Genomic DNA, 21,786 nt, shown 5'->3' with positions numbered 1-21,786 from the left:
GCTTGACAAAGCCCTGGCTGGGATGATTTAACTGGGAATTGGTCCTGCTTCGAGCAGGGGGTTGGACTAGATGACCTTCTGGGGTCCCTTCCAACCCTGATATTCTATGATTCTATGATTATACTGGTTATATTTATTAACTGACCAATATAACATCTTATTTTTACACATAGTAACTTTCATCCAAAACAATCCTAAAGCTCTTTATAAACAATGGCCTATATTCACCCTCCCCCAGGAAAAAAAAAAATGAAAGGGTAAATCAGAAAATAGGAGCTTTCAAACCATGGAAAAGCTAAAATTCACATAAGGGCAGGGAGATTTGTGGCCAAGCAGAGAGAACAGAAGCCTCGGAGAAGTTTGGTCCCACTCTCACACATTCACATGCATCAATGCAGTTAACATCCCCTCTGCGCTGCTGCCTAGCCCCTTTCATGGCAGCACAGCTCACCTTGGAGGCCAGTGAGCTGAGCACTAAATCCTTCTGTGAGACAGAAAGCAGAGCGAGAATTAATGCTGAAAAGAGCAGCGTTAACTTCTGCATTGATCTGCACTTGGAAATCTGCTAGTTGTTGAGGGGAACATGTTCCCTGATTCCATCCCCCTCTCTGATGTAAGTCCAAAACTCACAGAGCCCCAACCATGCAAAGTTCACAAGGAGGAACTTCCAGGTGGTCACGAAGGGTTGTAGAGTATGCCTTTCAGACACCGCTACCTTTCATGTAGTCTTTTGTTTCTCTACACAACATGCAATAGTCCAGATTTGGCCAAATATCATAGAAATCATTTTGCTCACTACCAAAATGCAGCAAGCTGTGAAGGGAACTCAGCAGTTGCGTAGCTGCATCCATCGATCCTACACAACAGTTTAGGGCAGGAATGGAAGAGAGTATCATATGGAAAATAGAGGTGGAAAGCAGTCAGAATGTAATTACGCCAATATGCAGTTTGGCCAAGAAATCATGGCCAAATAAATAATGCAGGTACTGAAATGTATACAAGTGTCCACTTAAGTAGTAGCAAGTCAACAGAAGCCAAGAAATCGGAAATTAAGGCTGAAATTTCATCCACCTTTTTTTTCCCCCCCTCCACACACCACGGTATAAGGTAGATCAAACACAATACAAGCATGCTCCAGACAATCCTGCTTAATGGAAATCAAACTCCAATTAAAATGAACACCCACCCTTTTAGAAGCATAAATAGGATATGTGGATGGGCACTAATGTATTCCACAGTAGGGCTTCGGGTGCCAATTTGTCTTCTCAAGATGTTGTTAAATATCTGGGATACATCCTTTTTGCCCTGTTAAAGAAACAAAACATAGTTGCAAGTGTGAAAACATGCAAGAATTTGATTATTCATTAGAGTCTTTATTTACAATAGGAAGAGACCAAAACAGAACAAGCCAACGCTAGTTTGCCCTAGCTGTCTTTCTTTGCTGTTGACCCCCCACATATCTTATTCCTCAAAAGATGGGTGCATCTTCAATGGCGCAACAGGATCCTTTAGTTCCCCCATCTATTTGTTCTGGACAATACCAATTCCACCATTTGCATTTTTCTTTTGCCAAAAGTGCAGACAAAAAACAAATCCTTTATTCTATTAATTAGCAAACATGTCTCCCCAGTGATGCACAACTGCTCCCTTAGCCCCCAGATTTTGAGTCCTCACAGCAGCACTCAAACCGAGCTCCCAATGGGGCAGTGCAACGCATGGTTTGACCCACTTGGTCAGACTAGACCTTTTTCCTTTTTTTACTATCAAAATGATAGCTCAAACTTAGCTAACTCTTACTCTTAAAAAAACCCCTATTTTTAGAGCTTAATTCCAACCCCTAGGATACAGCAACGTGCCTGGTGTACTGAAGGACAGGACTAGCATTTCTCCGATACTCTTTATGTTAACCTTAAGTAAACGACAATAACATTTGTCTATCTGCTATGGTTTTTTGTTGTTGTTGACTCTACTTTATTCCCTCAAAACTGGATGAGATTGGTCCATAACTTTGCTGAAGCCCCGAGGAACCCTCCCATTTTCTCCTGCTATTACTCCCCATATACACACGTCTTCTGAATCTTGTACTGCATTAGTCATCATCACTCCAGTTAAAGACTTCTGAGAATGCCCTTGTGAGCCATTCTATAATCACCCAGAGAGGCTGCTGTTGCAAAAGTGGAGAGAGCCACATTAAAGGTCTAGTAGCGGATAAATATTGGGTCATAATGGACAATGCAAACCATAGGAAAGTGTTATTTATAATCTGTATAATATTCATAGATGCATTACAAGAAGACAAACACATTCCTTGGCTGGGAAATTAATGAAGGTCTCAAGGCAAAGGGCAGATAGTTTCACATAGAGGAGAATTTTCCTAGCTTCATCCTTGCAAATAAATCACGCTTGAGAAGGGCTGAATATTCTGCTTTCCTAGTTGTTCCAACCCAGCTGGCCTGGAGAGTAAGAGACTAAGAAAGGGAATCAAATCAGTAGGATGGCCCATCTGCTGCTGTTTGAGATATTGATGACACTTGGACATTCCTGTAATTAAGCCAACTTCTTTTTTAAAATGTTCCCTTTTAAACTGTAACACTCTCCACATAAATCTGGAGTACTGCACAATTTAAATCAGTAAGTCATGAGACGTGTTCCCAGGAGTTCCAAAAGTTAGTACACAATGAAAATAATCCAGAAAAGAAGAGCTGTTGAAAAGGGGAGACAACACTGGCCAGAAATTTAAATGATCCTAGCTGCATAAGCACAGGATTTGAGGAGAGATTTCTCAGACCCTTGGGACTGCCTCTCGAGTGTCTGGACTTCCAGTGACATCATGCCAGCGGGTACAGACATGAAAGGAACACTGAATAGACTAAAGAAAAGAGATGAGGCTTGTCCCAAAGATGACAGATCCTGAGCCCCACCACATCCAGATTCCTGCTAAGTGGAGGATATTATTTTCTTGATGTATTATGCTCAAATGTCAGACAGAAACCCAGGTACGCTGGTGGTAGTGGGGGAGGTCTTCTGAAAGAAAAACCTCATACTTTTAAATTTCCCATTGTAGGTAGGTAAGTGCCCAAACAAAAAGGCCTTATACAAAGTCCTGAAGTCAGCCTCAGAGGGACTCTGGAAGACTCATTTAGCGAAGAATTTTCATAGAGTGGGGGGCCCTGAACAGACAAAGACCTTGCACTATCCAGTCTGAACTTCAGGAAAGTCAGCAATCACAACTGCTTTACAGGCTCACAGCAGAGGGTTAATCAATCAGGTTCCTCAGGCCTAAGTCATTAAGGGCTTTACAAATATCAGCCACATAGCTCACCATACTCATTTTAAATTTTGGAATCACCACCATCTCTGGCCACGAAAGTAGGAGGAGTGCCAAAAACATTATATTAAGTTTTAAACACTAAGTGTACTACAATGATGTGTTTTAAAATGGCACATCTCCTAGAGGCTAAAGGCAAACACCCATCAAAAATGTATGCAAGAATTAGGTGATTTTGCAATGCTTCCTTTATGTGGAATTTGCAATGTAAATTCTCCTTACAATGAAAAATGCAAGGTACAATAGAGGCAGAGTAGAGGAGGGGCAAAACTGAAGCCAAAGCACAGCAACTAGATATGAGCAAGAGACAATAAACTCATCATGTGGATAATAATTTACCAGATTCCTATGCCATAAAACAACTCAAGCCAATATGATATTTTAAAGGAATTGCAGACAGGAAAATGAATGTAGGATCTCTGTAATGTAGCAGTTTTATGTTATCACTTGTCCTCTGCTACTGGCTATTTCTCACCCCCTTTATTAGCCAACTAATAGAGCTTTTTGTAGCTATTGGCCCAAGTTATAAAGTTCAGATCTGAATTCGAATTAGAACTCCCCAAAGATCAGTTGAGTTTGGGTTCATGATTCCTGCTCAGGGCCATCTCCACTGTTTTATAAGAAAAGGAGGACTTGTGGCACCTTAGAGACTAACAAATTTATTTGAGCATAAGCTTTCGTGAGCTACAGCTCACTTCATTGGCTGCATCATGAAAGCTTATGCTCAAATAAATTTGTTAGTCTCTAAGGTGCCACAAGTACTCCTTTTCTTTTTGCGAATACAGACTAACACGGCTGCTACTCTGAAACCTGTTTTATAAGAGCATCAATCCTCAAAAAAAAAAAAAAAAAAACCAAAAAAACCCCCCAGATTTTAACATGATTATAATGGTACAAATGGGGATTAAACACAAAAAACACATTTGCATGCTAACAAGTAATGCATTGCACAGACACTCAATCAGTTATACGTGGGTAACAATTGGAAGACAGCAAAATAAGGCTCAAATGTGGCCACGAAAGTTTAGAAACTCAAAAAATTATGGAAACCTGAAGACACAGTGGGCATATACGGTTACTAAACTCCTTTTCAATTACATTTTACTGATGCATTATACATTTCATCTGCTTGATTTGTCTAACAATAATGCCTGTGGCAAAGCAGAGAGTTTTGCTGTGTGATTATATAACTTTGTCATGGATGAGGCTAATTTCACAAGTGAAGTATTTAGAGTTCTGTTCACAGTAATAATAAATACCACATAGTTGCTGGTGCACAGTTGACACATCAGACAGTCCTGGCTTGGAAGACTGTACTCTGGAGAAATAAGCCAAGGAATATTTCCCATTTGATATAAACTATACAGAATGCCACGCTTTTAAAGTAGTAGTTATCCCATGACTTGAGAAGTTGTATGCTGATGGTGCCTTTTATTTTTTTACAGTTTCTGATTTTAAAGAAAACATTTAGCGACTGACACATTTAGCAATTGCAAGAGAAATAACTGAAGAAATTCTATGATCAAAAAAACCTCTATCAGTTCAAAAATAGAGGGAGAGGAAGGAACTTGTGTTGACAATGGAATTTTTATATTAAAAAGTAAATGAAAATAATCTATCCCTAGAACATAAATCTCCCAAGGCCATGCCATTTAATACTGCAAAATGAACATTAAGTCTCACTGAAATGCCATGAGAGGGAGCATATTTTTCATATTTTCCAGTGAAATACCACAAGTACTTTTTTCTTACAGCATTTCAGCGAAAGCCATCGTTACAGCTCTAAAGGACTTCAAGTTTCACACAGAGGAAAATGTTCCTCCTCTTGATTCATTTTCAAAGGAGGCGGAAAGTAACAGCACAACAAATGGTTCTTTCCATTAAATGGGGCACAGGAATTCACACAAAAGGTGACTCCCATAGGATTGCACAGAGTCACCCCGGGAAACAAGATAAAAGGATGATGCTCCCTGGAAACTGGTTTTAATTTCTGAAGCTCCCCATACAACAAATTCAGTTAGTGCCCCTACTTCAAACTGTGCCTAATGGGAAGCACTGTGTCAGCATCCTGTAGGACTGGAAGTACGGAATTCCTGAGTTCTAACCCTGCACCAACATGCTGAATTATTTGTGATGATTCATCAGAGCAAGTGGGAACACAGGAATTTCCATATTGCATCTGAACAGTAGGCTCTCTAATCCAGGATCTTGTCTTTGACAGCATCTTCATAGGTAGTGCAAGAAATGCTATAGTGAAGTTTTAGAATAACCTCCCTACAGGGAAGTTTCTTCCCAACCTGCATCAGTCAGAGATTGATTATGAGGGTTTATATCCATCCTAAATTATTTTTAATAAATTTCTAATGTAGATATTCTCATTGTCCATATGAATGTCTAATCCTTTTCTAAATTATTCCCAGTTCTTTGCCTTAATGTTATACTACTGTGGCAATGCATTTCCAAGGCTAATTACGAGTTGCATATTCTCTTATTTTACCAATATTCAGTTTGCTGCCTTGCCATTTTATTTAATGTCCCCTTATTCTTTTACTCTGAGAAATGAAAACAGGATTGATCCAATCTATCAAGCCATTCATTATTTTGTATACCTTTATCAACTAAGCTGTCTCAATCCCTTCACTCTCTTTTCATAAAGAAATGTTTCTATGGCTCTGGTTATTTTCATTCTGTATCTTTTCAGAGATAGTGTGACCAAGAATTTAACCCACTCAGGGTGAGGGTACACCACTGAAGTAGATAACAGCATTATAATATTTTCAATAGTATTTTGCATCCCATTGCCTTATGCATCTGAACAGTTCATCCTTTGGTTATTCTGACACTCTATAGACTTCTGCCGGGAAAGAATCTAATGCATCACATGTAATTAAGACAAAGAGGGCACCTGTGTATCAGCATATTGATCACTACACAACAACAAAGGAATGCTCTGTTGAAAAAAGCCCCCATCTTTCAGCAAATCTAAAAGTTTATAGCGAAAGTGAGCGTTGGGAAGACCTAGCTACACAAATCAGTTAAACTTTAGGAAACTACAACTAAGCTAAATGACAGTATCAGGATCAAAAGATGGAATTCTTCCTTTCAGAGAACTAATATTGACCTACCTCAAAATCTATCAGCTGCAAGTTGGCTATAAGTGTCACTAGCAGGCCACTGTTGTATAATTCTTGTGCCAGCTGAGCCACTGTTTCGGTAGGCGGCTCCTTGTCACTAGTACCACACAGAATTTCCTTCATTGCTTGCAGTGATTTTGACACTTCTTCTGATGCCTGGTAATCAAACAGGACATTAACAGTTAAAGAATGAACAAATCACAGTGTAAATAAAATTGGTAAAGAAAAACTGTTCAAACAAAGCTTCAAACAGATTCCAGTACAAAAAAAAATGGTTAATGTTATTAAATGGTTTACTAGATTTTTTGCATAAACTGGGGCTGGACATTCACGCTGGATCCTGCAGCCCTTATTCAGGCAAAACCATGCACTAATTCAGCTGCCGGTGAACTTAAATGCAACATACCATATATTCATATGTGTAATATGCATAAAATGGGGTCAGATTCTGGGGTAAAGGTGTAAGATACACATCTCTGTGGTAGCAAGGCCCCTTTACGTTTCAGGAGGCATCCACTCCAAAGGAAGGCAGGGGATGTTTCAGCTGCCACCCTCCCTCCAGTTTCCAGCAAAGGACTCCACAAGAACTCCGCAAGTGGAAGGTGTGGAGGGACACACTGAATCAGCACACTTCCCAACTGCCTTGGATATATTCCTTTTCCATCCAAAGCCCCCTACTTTTGGGGCTGCACTGGCCCCACTACAGTTGGCCAAGTAACTCCTTACAGACAGTGTCAGGTTTGCATCACTGCAACCTATTCTTCCCATGACAGTGTTTTTGCCACTTAGACCCTAAACCAACCAGCAAGCCTGGCCCATTACCTTTAACTAGGAACTTATCGATGGAGCGTACAGATATCTAGATTGCAGGTAAACAACCTAACCTGCTTCCACTAAAACAAAACAATTGTCACTAAGCAAAACCAAAGCCAAATATCCTTCCTCCTCCACGGTTTACTTTAAAACACTTTTGATGAGAACAACTTTTCAGGTGCATCAACCATGAGTGCAAGATACAAAATCTGGATGTTGCTTCAGATCCACTCCTAAACTAGAAGGTATTTGAATCCAGGGCTTTGGTTTGGCCAAGAAGAGAGACAGGAGCTATTTGTAAACTCTGATTAAAAAAACAGGTTAAGATTTTGAACATCCCAAATTTTGGTGGCTATTCGCAGAATCCAAGGCCAGAAGGGACCACTGTGATCATCTAGTCTGACCTCCTGTATAACACAGGCCATAGAACTTCCCCAAAATAATTCCTAGAGCACATCTTTTAGAAGAACATCCAGTCTTCAAACGTTCAGAGCCAGACTTCTGGTCTGAGCCCATCTCTAGTTTTATTCCTGAGGGCATTCTGTGACAAAAAAATTAAAATTCTGCACACAATATTTTAAAATTCTGCAAATTTTATTTATTTGTCAAATAAATGTGGAGGCTCGAGCATGGCATTGCGGAGCAGAGACCACTGGCTGCTCCCCAATGAAACACCGCAACGCAACACCGCAGGGCCCTGCTCCTCCATGCCAGATGCACCAGGTGTGGGCAGGCAGGCTCAGCAAGACAGAATTCAAATGTGGAGGGGCTTCGTGTGAGGGGATCCAGGTGTGGGTTGAGAGGGCTCTGTGTCGGGCAATCTGGGTGTGAGCAGCTCAGTGGGGAAATCCGTGTGTGGGGTGGGGGAATCTGAATGCATAGGGACTTGTTGCGGGGTTTGGGTGAAACAGTAATGGGACTCTGCAAGGGGTCCAGGTGAAGGTAGCTGTGGCTCAGCAGGGAGAGGTCTGGATGTGGGGGTGATACAGCTCAGCAGGGGGATCTGGGTGTGGGGAGCTCAGTGAGGTGGGGATCCATGTGCAGCTGGTTGGGGCTTGGTAGGGTGTGGATTCGGGTGTGGGTGGCTCATTGGGGTGATTCAGGTGCAGGGGGAGTGGGGCTCATTGGAGGGGGTCTAGATGCACGGGTGTTGGGCAGATGGGGGAGCAGCTCCCTGTACAGGGATCCCTCTCCCTGCAGCTGAGGAGCGATGGGTGCAGGAAGCATGGGAGCCTGGGGAGGGGGGGGCCCAGTCCTGCCCTCTGCCCCATAGTGATTTACCTCTCTGCTGACTGCCCTGGGCACCCAAAACATACTGCTGGGGAGGGTCACATGACTGCTCGTGGCTTCCCTTTGCTTCCCCATCAGAAAGTCGGTGTCCTGTGTGGAAGCAAAGATGTCTGCGGGGGACATAAATTCTGCGCATGCGCAGTGGTACAGATTTCCCCCAGGAGTATAGTTTCTACTGAATGAAAAGTCTTCCAGTGTTTGAAAGAACAAGATGATAAAGCTACATAAATAATCCCCACCACATGCTGTAGAAAACCACACAATATATAGATTGTAAGCACTTCAAGGTAGAGACTTTGAGATGGGGCTGACGTCACACCACCATTACACTGATACAACTCTATTAACTCCAATGGAATTAATCCAAATTTACAGGAGAGAGAGACTGGAATCAGCCGCCCCCCGGATTTCATACCGAACTGGAAAGCTTCCAGCATGCACCCGCACTATACAAAACAACAAATACTATTTACGTCCTAACTGTACCAGGTTTGCAGTTGCCCACTAATTTGGATAGGTCAATGTGTGATGAGATTAATCTACATTCCCTTCCCAATTAAAGTTTTATTTAGCCACAATAGAAGGCTTTCTTTTCTCAAACATTTCTCAAGGTCACCTAACTCTAAAAACATGCCTATTTCTAACCATCAAATGTTAATGGTACATCACTAGAGCTATCACACAGAGTACAAAAGGGCTTAGAAACAGGGATGTCATTTTGTGAATTGAAAATTTAAGTCTTTATGAAAGCTGTGCAAATATTTTCATATCCGAAGCAAAACCTGTACATTTTTGGCTTTTCACCAGTTCTGCTTAGCTGGGTGTGAAAATTTCTGGCATTTTGCGGTAAAACACAAAACAAAACAACGAATCACCACCTCGCTTTTCTCTCTAAACACAAATAGTCCTTTCTGCCAGGCAGAAAATCTCTGCAAGATTCAGACTTCAATTGTAGCCTCATAGAGCTATAGATAGGAAAGTAAATAATTTTAAAGGAAAAACAAACAAATTAAAAAAACCTGGGAGTTACAGAGCATCTTGACTCCAATTCTTTCTTCATCTGTCTCATATCCCTCCTCTCCTTCACCTCTAAACTCCTTGCACATGAGATCTACACTGATGAATTCAACATCTTCTTTTATTCCCTCTTGGATACGCTGCAATTTGGCTTTCACATACTATCCTCCAGCAAAAAGATAAGTGCTCTTATCATGGTCTAGGGTGACCAGACAGCAAGTGTGAAAAATCAGGACAGGGGGTGGGGGGTGTAATAGGCGCCTATATAAGAAAAAGTTCCAAATATTGTGACTGTCCCTATAAAATAGGGACATCTGGTCACCCTACAATAGCCTCTTCTCCAGACTGAAGCCTCATAATCTATGTGCTGGGAGACCCCAAAGCCTCAAATGCAGGTCCTTAATTTAAAGATCATTTCTAGCCTCTATTTTGCCACTTGTATTTAAGCTTCACAGTTCTTTATAATAGCTCCCATTGCTGAAGTACACAAGCACTTTGTTCCTTGGAGGGAATGCCACTCCAGCCTTATATGCAGAAGACATTCTGTTCCAGGAACAAAAGTATCTGAGTACATCCATATGATCCAAGAAGCAAAGGACAAGAGAAACCTACAACACCTAGTAGCTACAGACTGTGGATTTTGGAACTGTGACTTTAAATTGTTTAGCTTCCCAAACTGGAAGTCCGGGGTAGGGGTGCAGCAGATACCCATGTTCTGTGATGCAGAGACAGTTGGGGAACTGTATCACTGAACAAAGAGGCTCTGTTTCAAGCATCTTGGGCCTAAATTGATTATTAAATATTAAGATGAAATTCAATAAAGACAAGTGAAAAGTACTTCACTTAGGAAGGATAAATCAAATGTACAACTACAAAATGTGGTAGTAGTGCTGAAAAGGATCTGGTGGCTATAGTTGACCACAAACTGAATATGAGTCGTCAATGTAATGCAGCTGCACAGAAAGCTGATATGATTCTGGGGTGTATTAACAGGAGGGTTGTATGAAAGACACAGAAGGCAATTGTGCCATTGGACACAGCGCTGGTGAGGCCCCAGCTGGAGTACTGTGTCTAGTTCTGGGGACCACAATTTAGGAAAGATGTGGACAAGTGGAAAGAGTTGAGAGGAGAGCAACAAAAATGATAAAAGGTTTTTAGAAAACCTGACCTATGAGGAAAGGTTAAAAAAAACTGGGCATGTTTAGTCTTGAGAGAAGATGACTTGGGGGGAAGGGGACACCTGATAATAGTTTCCAATATGTGAAGGGCTGTTATAAAGAGGACGGTGATCAGTTGTTCTCCATGTCCACTGAAGCCACTAACAGGCTTAATATGCAGCAAGGGAAATTTAAGTTACATATTAGGAAAAATTTTCTAACTGTAAGGGTAGTTAAGCTCTGGAATAGGCTTCCAAAAGAGACTGTGGAGTCCCCATTATTGGAAGCTTTTAAAAACAAGTTGGACAATCGCCTGTCAGGGATGGTCTAGGTATATTTGGTCCTGCCACAGCACAGGGGGCTGGACTCGATGACTTCTCTAAGTCCCTTCCAGCCGTACATTTTTATGATTCTATGTTGTATCAGAAGTAAATAGAAATGAAAGAAAATAATCTGAGTGGAAGAATGAGCAGATAAAAGCTCCATCAGACCTGAAGCTTCACAGAAATATGGAAGACATCTTGGAAGAAATTTAAACAGCCCTTAATTAATTACAATCAATGGGTGCCAGTGAAAAGGAAGACAGTCAGAAGACAACCTTATTTCTGACAACAGCAGGTTCTGATTCGTTTGATGTTTTACAGCTTTCAGTTAACTCGGACAGGTGGCTAACAATGAAACTGTATTACAAAAATTTGAGTTCTACATTCTACGTACATCTGAGAGTTATGTTTTTAACTTGAGGGAAGAAAAAGAAACTATAGAAGAATTTGTGACTGATCTAAAGCTGAAGAACCAATTTTGCAACTGAACAAATTTAGGAGGGCAATTTTATGAAAGGGTTGCTTGTGATGGTTAAGGTTAAGATTTTGTCAGGGTTATTTTTAGTAAAAGTCACAGACAGGTCGCGAGCAATAAACAAAAATTCATGGAAGCCACCTGACCTGTCTGACTTTTACTAAAATTAAGGGGGTGGATTGATGGGGGAACGACTGAAGCCAGAGGGTGGGGAGGAAGAAAGCTGGAGCCCTGTGGCGGCTGAGAGCTCTGTGGCCCCCATGGCATCCATGGTGACTGGGAGCTCTGGGGCCCCTGCCGGCTGACAGCTCTGGCACCGTCGTCCCTGGGCTGAAGTGGAAAAGGTCATGGAATTTGTGACTTCTGTGATATCATCTTATCATTGGTGATGGTAGAGGGCAAGGTTCAACAGCCCTGGGCTCCCTTTGGGCTTATGTTCCTAAAATCTCATGCTTCAGGATTTCAACCGGACACCTGCAGAGGTCAGGAAGGGATGTGTCCCTCCTCCCCCAGTGTTTTCTCTTTGCTTTTTAAACCTCCTTTCTCTGAAGCATCAGGGATGGCCATGGTTGGAGATGGGACACCAGACCATGTGCACCAAGGCTCTGAGATGGCACCGAGCATTCTCTCTCATGTTTTGATGGCTGCTTCTTGCTCACGTACTCAAAATATAGGGTTGGAAAGGGATTTTTCCCCCCAGGTGAGATTGGAGGTTTTTCACCTTCCTCTGCAGTGTGTTGGTGCAAGTTACTGACCCGGATTATCTGGGTATATCTCAATCATTTTCCTGTCATTGTGGGCACCTCGGGAACTGGTTCACCTCAGTCTTAGATGAGATTTTGTTTAAAGAAAGGAGGATGGTGATCCCTAAGGTGTTACACAAAAATATGTTAAAAAGGATACATGAAGTTAATGTAAGGTTTGAAAAACCTAAGAGAAGGGCTAGAAATGTTTTATATTAGCCTCAAATAAGTGGCAACATTGAGGAAGCTGGCAGGACTTGTCACATATGCCAAAAATACAGGTCACATCAAGCAAAAGAGCCTACCTCGTTGGTACAGGCAAATTATCCCCCTGGAGCAAAGCAAGCATACATTTGTTTACATTTATATTGAAAAAAGTATGGGCTCGTTCTACACTATTATTGTCATTACCCCAAGATAGCTTTACTAGTAGATACTACCGTTAAACAAGAGATTGAGCATGCATCACAGATCCTAGCGTGCGCCCCTTCCTCACCACCCACTAAGACCGCTCTGAGGGGAATCCAAGCCTCGGTGCTCTGGATTCCTAGGGGTGTTCCAAGCTCCTGAAGCCTGAACAGAATCCAGCCACCGCTCCAATCTCAGCATCCCTGGGCACGCTCTCAAGGCACAGACCTTCTTTCTGGGACACAACCCCTGCACCTCCAAATGCTGGAACCCACTGTCCAACAGTCTAGCCCCTTTGGGTGCAGCACTGACCCTCCAAGCTCTCTAGTACTCAAACATACACCTGTCCCAGAATTTCACCCCAAAGGAGTGAAGTTTCTGGTTTACAGTTTAACTCTCTCAGAAACATGGAGTAGCTGTGAAGCAGTCAACACATATGCACACACTTTGTTCAATCTATCAACAGATCACACAAAGCAATAAAGCATCTTAAACACAATGCCCCTCACTAGCTCACCCTTCCCTTGGGATACCATCTGTGTTCTGTCAGGCAGGGTCCTCCGCCCCCTTGACTACTCTGCCACTGCACCAGCCTCCCTCAGCTTAATCTGGTGCCAAATAGCTCCTCCCCCTGTCCCCCAACACACAGTTCCCTCCCCTATAAGTCCCTCTATAGACTTCTGGTGGGGTTACCTGCTTCTTTTGTTCTGCCTTGTGGTAATTTTCCATTACTCCCAAACTCTCCCCACTCCCCTTCAAACAAGAGGAGGAAGTGTCTTCTCCCAGTAGAGCAAACCCATTCTCCCAAGGTGTTTTATTTCTGATCGTTGATCATTGACCATTGTCTCTGGCCTAGCAGAGATATCACAAAATCCGGATAACTCACAGGGGGATCCACATACGTATAAGCTTTTCATGACATAGTAATTTCATATATGACGTATACAATTTCATAAAGTCACCCACAATTCAGAAATGGTACAGACAGAATTCCCATTTCATCACAGAATATCAAATCTTTTGCTAGACATGGTATATCTGACATAGTAATGCCAGACAATGAGCCACAGTTAGTGCGTATAAATTTAAGCAGTTTGCAGTGAAGTTTGGGTTTAGACTTCTAACCACTTGTCTCCATTATCTCCAGTCCAATGGGTTGATGGACAATGGTGTTAAAATAAAAGGACCAAAGGAAAAAGTTTGCAGAGTTAGATCTGATCTGTATTTAGCACTGCTAAATTACATAATAGCACCAGTGAAACAAGGTTTGTCCCCTGCAGGCCTTTTGTTTAACAGAAAACTGAGAACAAAAAATGGGAGAAGCTGATGTCAGATTCACTGGAGATTTGCAGAAGTAAAAGACAGATAAAGCTAAACAAAAAAAGCAATAAGATTTGTGGCCCTGAGAGCTGCCACCACTTCACGAAACTTATGCAAGATGCATCTATGTTGGGAATAAATAGTTGCAAGCAGCAGAGGTGGCATATGAGGTTGCCCTGTGGTATTATGAAATTGCCATCCCAGACAGACATATGCCGAGGAGGAATTGATGACACTTTCTCCAACTTCCAGAAGGGAGGGAGATGAAGGGCACTGAGTTTGCCATTTTGCCTGAGAAGGTCTCAGACAGGCAACAACTGCAACAGGTCAAGATAACTGAGGCCCAGGACATAACACTGTGAGAACAAATAAAGTCATTGCCTCCTGATAACCGCAGTACTGGTATTTCAAGGGAGACCCTAAATCAAAGCAACAGAGTAAGGCACCTCAGAGATTAACTGAAAGTTGTTAGTAAATGTAGTTAGTAGGTTGGTTACAAGTACTTGGAATTGTGTTTACAGAAATGCTGTTAAATATTCTTATTAAGTTTTGGCTGGGATAGGATGATGGTATTGGGAATTGAATCTGCAAGTGGTTTTGTTTTCTAAACAGACGCCCATCATTGATGCCTTATTCTTAAGCTACCCACTGCCACCGGTGACCAAAAAGATCACCATGATTCATAGATGAGCTATAGCAGATAAAGCGCACAGGTAGGTAGTTATAGTGCCAGTGATGCACTGAATGTATCTGTCAGCAGCACATACAACAGTCAGAACTGCACCACTGCAGGAAAGGAGACATCTATTCCTGCACAATCAATGCACAGACCCGCAGCCAGCAGAGCTATTTCGCGTTGTTAGGGCCCTACCAAATTCACAGTCCATTTTGGTCAATTTCACGGTCATAGGATTTTTAAAATAATAGATTTCACGATTTCAGATATTTAAAACTGAAATTTCACAGTGTTGTAACTGTAGGGGTCCTGATCCAAAAACAGGATGGAGGGAGGGGTCACAAGGTTATTGTAGGGTGGTTGTGGTATTGCTGTCCTTACTTCTGCTCTGCTGCTGGCTGTGGCGCTGCCCTCAGAACTGGGTGGCTGGAGAGCAGAGGTTGCTAGCCAGGAGTCCAGCTCTGAAGACAGCAGCACAGAAGTAAGGGTGGCATGGAATGCAGGGGCAGCGGAGCCCTCTCAAAAGTAGGGGGGCCAGGGTCCCTCCTCCTCCCCACCCCTTCCACCTGAGGCCCCGCCCCTTCTGACCAAAGACCCGCCCCCAGAGCCAGCTGGGAGCCGCAGACCCTCCACCTGCTGAGCAGCCCTTGGCTTGTGTCCCAGCCCCCTGGGCAGGTAAAGGATCCATAGCTCCCTCAGCTGCCTGGCCGTACGGCTCTTACCATGGCTGGGCTATGGCTCCGAAGCCCCATCCCCTGGCTGGAGCCAGGTCGGAGGAAGAGCTGCGCGGATACCTGTGGGGAGCCACAAACCCTCCTGCCCTGGGCGGGGGCCTGCGGGGCAGGGACATTTGTGTATTTTTACCTTATACCATACAGATTTCACAAAGACCAGATTTCATGGGGGAGATCAGATTTCACAGTCCATGACACATTCTTCATGGTCATGAATTTGGAAGGGCCCTATGCATCGTGAACTGGACAATCAACCCAGGCTGCATAGCCCTGACACCAGACCCAAGCATCAGCCCTTGAGAAGAGATGTCAGCAAATTTCACTGATTAGATCAACCAAATATGTATGGAGCTAAATGGGAAAGAAAATTCCATTCCTGACCAGATTATATATGTATTTGGCCCCAACACACATGCCGAAGCCATGAAAAAATTAGAGTCACGATCTGTGAAACGGACCCAGGCCCCACCTGGCTGGTAAAAGCCAACAAAAGAAAAAACTATGGCCACTGCTAATGGAAATAATCAACACCTTGTTCTTTAGCGAAGCACACCTACCAAACTCCTTGAAAAATGCAATTGTGTTGCCAAATCCTCAAAAAGTCAACACTTGACCCTGAAGATCTCAACTTCCGGTTCCTGGAGGAAATAACTGAGAAAGAAATAGCCATCAAGCTTCAAAATGACATCAGCCAACACTGGGGATGCCTCACAATCAGGATTCAGACTACAGTACAGCACAAGAACAGCTCTAGTGGCACTAAATGTGCCAACATTTTATGGCCAGGGACACAGGTAAGATCCAGCTGTGTGAGCATGGAAACTTCTCTGCAGCCTTTACCACAGTGGAAAACAAGGCCCCGCCCCTTCTGACCAAGACCCCGCCCACAGAGCCAGAGGAGACTGGAGCCACAGACCCTCCACCTGCTGGGGTGGGGGCAAGAGCAGCCCTTGGCTTGTGTCCCAGCCCCCTGGGCCTTGCTCACTAAAGCTGGGCAAAATTTTCCAGTCAAATAGCAAATTTGCTAAAAAATACGATTTCAGAATGACCAGAATTAATTTGGTAAATTTTGGCTGAATAAAATATGAAGGGGAAATTTTTCAAAAGAAGTCAAAATGAACCATTTTGTTTAAATGTCATTTCAAAACGATGTTCAAAACATTTTGTTCAACTCGGGAAAAACAAGTTTGGGTTTTTCATTTCAGCAAAATAAAAAAAAAAAATCAATCAGTTTTGGTTCAAAACTAAATTATTTTTTTAACTATTTTTTTTTGCTTTGGCTACCAAACCAACCCCCCCCCCCAATTATTTGCCCAGCTCTACTCCACCTACAGGACATAACAGGAGTACATGGCCCAGAACTACAGTGGTTTCACTTGTTTCTCTCCAGCAGAACTCAGTGAGTGGTGATGGGTAACTGCTCCTCCTCTTCAAAGGCCTCACATGTGAGGTCCCACAGGAATCCACACTATACCTACTTCTCTTAAATATCTAGATGAGACACCCAGGAGAGACAGTGAGACGCCATAAGGTGTGCGGCCAACAGAACACCTTTAACACTCAAACATATATCTCATTCTCTACAGATGCAACCAGCACCATCACATCAGAATGTTTACAGAAAATTAGCCCCTGGTTAAAGAGCAGCGGGCTCAAACTAAATCCAAGCCAGATTGAAGTGGTGCTGATCAGAAAGGGGAAACGCTTTGAAAAGATGGCCAAGATGATGTCTCCACCACCTTCCATTAAAGGCACACAGCCACCCTTTGTCAAAGTTGTGAAAAGCCTCTGGGTCCTGTTTGACCCCTTACTAAGCTTGGATGACAAGACAGAATCAGTTTCCAACAATGCTTTCTTTCACTTCCAGCTTATTCGGAAACTTTGTCCTTTCCTCCTGGACAACAACCTGGACACAGTAATCCCTGAGTTTGTCAGCACCCAGGCTGGGTTACTGTTACTCATTGTATCTGAAGTTGAATGTGAAGATTATGCACAGGCTCTAGTTGATACAGAATGTGGCTGCCCAATTTCACCATGCCTGAGGCTGCCCATCAGGCCTGTGTTCAAATCAGATCACTGGCTCCTAGTCAACTTCCAAAGCCAATATAAGGTTGTGGTCCTAATTTTCAAAGCAAAACCAGAGACCCCAGGAAGTCCACTAGGGACTTTGCTATTGCTGTTGATTTTATGTGCAATGTGACCGGATATATGGTGCTGGATGGTATTATAAAAAACTTTACTCCTGAGGGCATTCTGTGCTTAAAACTACAAATTCTGCACCAAAAAATTAAAAGTTCTGCGCACAATATTTTAAAATTCTGCAGATTTTATTTGTCAAATAAATGTGGCGACTCCAGCATGGCAATGGGGAGCACAGGCCACTGACTGCACAGAGCTGTGCAGCTCTCCCCCACGACACGGACTCAGCGGTGAGGCTGCACCCAACCCTGACACAGTGCAAGGACCGGGCCTGCCCCAGAAACACCTCAGGGCCCTGCCCCTCCATGCCAGGTGCACCAGGTGTGGGCAGGCTCAGCAAAGCAGGATCCAAGTGTGGAGGGGCTTAGTGGGGGTTGGGGGAAATCCAGGTGCGAGTTAAGACGGCCCTGTGTGGGGCAATCTCGATGCGGGCAGCTGGGAGGGGGGGGAATCCGGGTGAGGGGGGAAGATCTAGATTCACAGGGGCTTCTTCGGGGTGTTGGGTGCAATGGTAATGGGACTCTGCAGGGGGGGTCCAGGTGAAAGTGGTTGGGGCTCAGTGTGTGTGTGTGTGGGGGGGGGGGGGTCCAGATGCTGGGAGAGTGGAGCTCAGTGGGGTGGGGATCCATGTGCAGCTGGTTGGGCTCGGTAGGGTGGGGATCCGGGTGGCTTGTTGGGGTGGTCCAGATGCAGGGGCAGTGGGGCTCGTCGGGAGGGTCTGGGTATGGGGAGTCTGGATGCATACGGGTTGGACAAATGGAGGAGCAGCTCCCTGTACAGGGGACCCCTCCCACTGCAGCTGAGGAGTGATATGTGCAGGAAGCGCAGGTCGGAGGAGTCTGCAGACCTTCCTGCAGCTGGGGGAGAAATCTGGGGGTGAGTCTGATAGAGCCCCAGATGCCGTGCAGGGGAAGAGGAATTCCTGTCCTTCCCAGCCCAGCCGGGACTAGCAGCTGAGCCCAGTGCAGGGTAGGAGCCACCAGCCGGGTCTTCTCCAGTCCCGCTCCCGTCCCACACTGATTTGCCTCTCTGCTGGCTGCCCTGGGCACCCAAAACATACTGCTGGGGAGGGCTGTATGATTGCTCTTGTGGCTTCCCTTTGCTTCCCATTAAGAAAGTCATTTTTCTGCGGGGAAGCAAAGAAATCTGTGGAGGGCTTAAATTCTGCGCATGCGCAGTGGCGCAGAATTCCCCAAGGAGTAATAAAACTGAAAGTGAGAACTTTACTACCACCACTACAGTAAAAAAATAATAGCTCAAAACAAAAGATCTTATCACAAGTCCACATACCTAAACTGTCCCTGTCACCTACACAGTTTCCTCAAACACAATTCTTTCATTTTCAGTATTATTCGGCCAAACTCATTTCTGGTTTAACTCCACTGGGGATAATGAAATTACACCATCAATGAATGTGTCCCACTATATTTACAAGAGGATGCAATAAGTGAATGGTACAGAATCCTAAGAATATCAGCCTAAATTATTTACAAGTGATGGCATTAACAATATACAAAAAAGGATAGCCAGGATAGCCATCAATTTAATGCACGTATTCGCTACTATTAGTCACATTTCAGACTCTTGACATGATAAAGCACCTCTCAATGCTGTGTTCATTTCCCCCACATATGCTCTAAACACTCATCTCAAATTGCTGAACACAAGTACTAACTTGAGAGGATGCAGCCTTTGCCATTGAAGATCAGGTAGAACTCAATATTGATGCATGGGTATATTCAGAGCTGGGTTATGTTGATTTTAAACTAGAGCTGTCAAGCAATTAAAAAAATTAATCGCGTGATTAATCGCACTGTTAATAATAGAATACCACATTTAAATATATTTGAATGTTTTCTACATTTTTGAATATATTGATTTAAATTACAACACAGAATACAAAGTGTACAGTGCTCACTTTTTGTAATAAAATACATATTTGCACTGTAAAAAACAAAAGAAATTCACCTAATACAAGTACTGTAGTGCAATCTTTTTATAATGAAAGTTTAACTTACAAATATAGAATTATGTACAAAAAATAACTGCATTCAAAAATAAAACAATGTAAAACTTTAGAACCTACAAGTCCACTCAGTCCTACTTCAGCCAATCGCTCAGACAAACAAGTTTGGTTACAATTTGCAGGAGATAATGCTGCCCACGTCTTGTTTACAATGTTACCTGAAAGCGAGAACAGGTGTTCGCATGGCACTGTTGTAGCTGGCATCACAAGATATTTATGTTCCTGATGCGCTAAAGAGTCATATGTCTCTTCATGCTACAACCACCATTCCAGAAGACATGCATTCATGCTGATAAATCGATAACGATCCAAAGCAGAGCGGACCAATGCATATTCATGTTCATCATCTGAGTCAGATGCTACCATCAGAAGGCTGATTTTCTTTTTTGGTGGTTCGGGTTCTGTAGTTTCTGCATCGGAGTGTTGCTCTTTTAAGACATCTGAAAGCATTCTCCACAGCTCATCCCTCTCAGATTTTGGAAGGCACTTCAGATTCTTAAACCCTGGGTTGAGTGCTGTATCTATCCTTAGAAATCTCACATTGGTACTTTCTTTGCATTTTGTCAAATCTGCTGTGAAAGTGTTCTTAAAACAAACATGTGCTGGGTCATCATCCGAGACTGCTATAACATGAAATATATAGCAGAATCCAGGTAAAACAGAACAGGAGACATACAATTCTCCCCCAAGGAGTTCACTCACAAATTTAATTAACACATTTTTTTTAACGAGCATCATCAGCATGGAAGCATGTCCTCTGGAATGGTGGCCAAAGCATGAAGGGGTATATGAATGTTTAGCATATCTGGCATGTAAATACCTTGCAACACTGGCTACAAAAATGACATGCGAACGCCTGTTCTCACTTTCAGGTGACACTGCAAATAAGAAGCAGTCAGCAGTATCTCCCGTAAATGTAAACAAACTTGTTTGTCTTAGCAATTGGCTGAACAAGTAGTAGAGCTGAGTGGACTTGTAGGCTCTAAAGTTTTACATTGTTTTGTTTTTGAGTGCAATTATGTAACAAAAAAAATCTACATTTGTAAGTTACATTTTCACGATAAAGAGATTGCACTACAGTACTTGTATGAGGTGAATTGAAAAATAAAATTTTAAAATCATTTTTACAGTGCAAATATTGGTAATAAAACTAATAATATAAAGTGAGTACTGTACACTTTGTATTCTGTGTTGTAATAGAAATCAATATATTTGAAAATGTAGAAAAACATCCAAAAATATTTAATACATTTCAACTGGTATTCTATTAACAGTGTGATTAATCAGTTAATTTTTTTTAATTCAATCAAGAGTTAACTGCAATTAATCGACAACCCTAATTTTAACTCCTCCCTTTTACAGTCTTTACATCAGCTTCTTTACCTCCTCTGCAATTTTACTGCACACAATTTAGTCTCCAGAAATTACTACAGTATAGTCTCAAATGAAAACTAAATAAGGTATTTTTATCATAACTTCAGGGGTTTATTTTCTGCATTGTTCTACCATGACAAACAACACCTGTTGGTCCACAAAGTGTAATTCCTAATTCATGAGCAGCATGTATAGCAGCTTCACTTCTGCTGATTATAGAGTACTAAATTCCCTGCTGCAAATGCAGAATTACAACAATTTTTGAAGCACGCTACCAAACTGACTAGATCACCTGACTAGTGCAAGATGTCCCTTTGTGGTTGTAGCATGTACAAAGGTCTATTATGTCCTCTGTGAATAAAGTGGCGTAAGTCCTCTGATTTAAGGAAAATTATGCATACACTGTGACGCCTCTGCTTAGGAAAAAGTTGTTTTCTGGGTAGTAACATGTCTTCATATTTTGACAAATTAAACAGTGCAAGTTGAGACTAATACTTTGTGTAACTTATAAAAAAAATACCCAGATTTGGCGCTCTCACAAGTAAAAATCAAATTATTGTAATTTACTTGATAGGATCATAACAGAAACAGGAAAGACCTTTTAGATAATGTCTCTGCAAATGCAAAATATAGTCAGAGGATGCATTAGACACAAAATTGATATTATACTTGATCTTAGCTAGACTGTAAACTCTTTGAGACAAGGATTTTTTATTAAATTATTAATTATTATTATTATTGTGTGTTTGCAGAGTGCAGTACAATTGGG

At 42.5% G+C, this 21,786-nt stretch overlaps 1 protein-coding gene across 5 annotated transcripts in view; it reads right to left on the bottom strand.

The window, feature by feature from the left end:
• Positions 1 to 21,786, bottom strand: part of CAB39L (calcium binding protein 39 like) — a 106,151-nt gene that overhangs the window by 37,773 nt on the left and 46,592 nt on the right. For all 5 annotated transcript variants that reach the window (XM_074960650.1, XM_074960641.1, XM_074960621.1 and 2 more), the window contains 2 exons: positions 6,454 to 6,618; positions 1,187 to 1,305 (listed from right to left, as the gene is read on the bottom strand). In XM_074960650.1, coding sequence (XP_074816751.1) covers positions 1,187 to 1,305; positions 6,454 to 6,618 — 284 coding nt within the window. The remainder of the gene's footprint in view (positions 1 to 1,186; positions 1,306 to 6,453; positions 6,619 to 21,786) is intronic.

Source organism: Natator depressus, chromosome 1 (genome assembly GCF_965152275.1).
Source record: "Natator depressus isolate rNatDep1 chromosome 1, rNatDep2.hap1, whole genome shotgun sequence".
Classification (NCBI taxonomy): domain Eukaryota; kingdom Metazoa; phylum Chordata; order Testudines; family Cheloniidae; genus Natator; species Natator depressus.
This window is presented reverse-complemented; position numbering and strand designations above follow the sequence as displayed.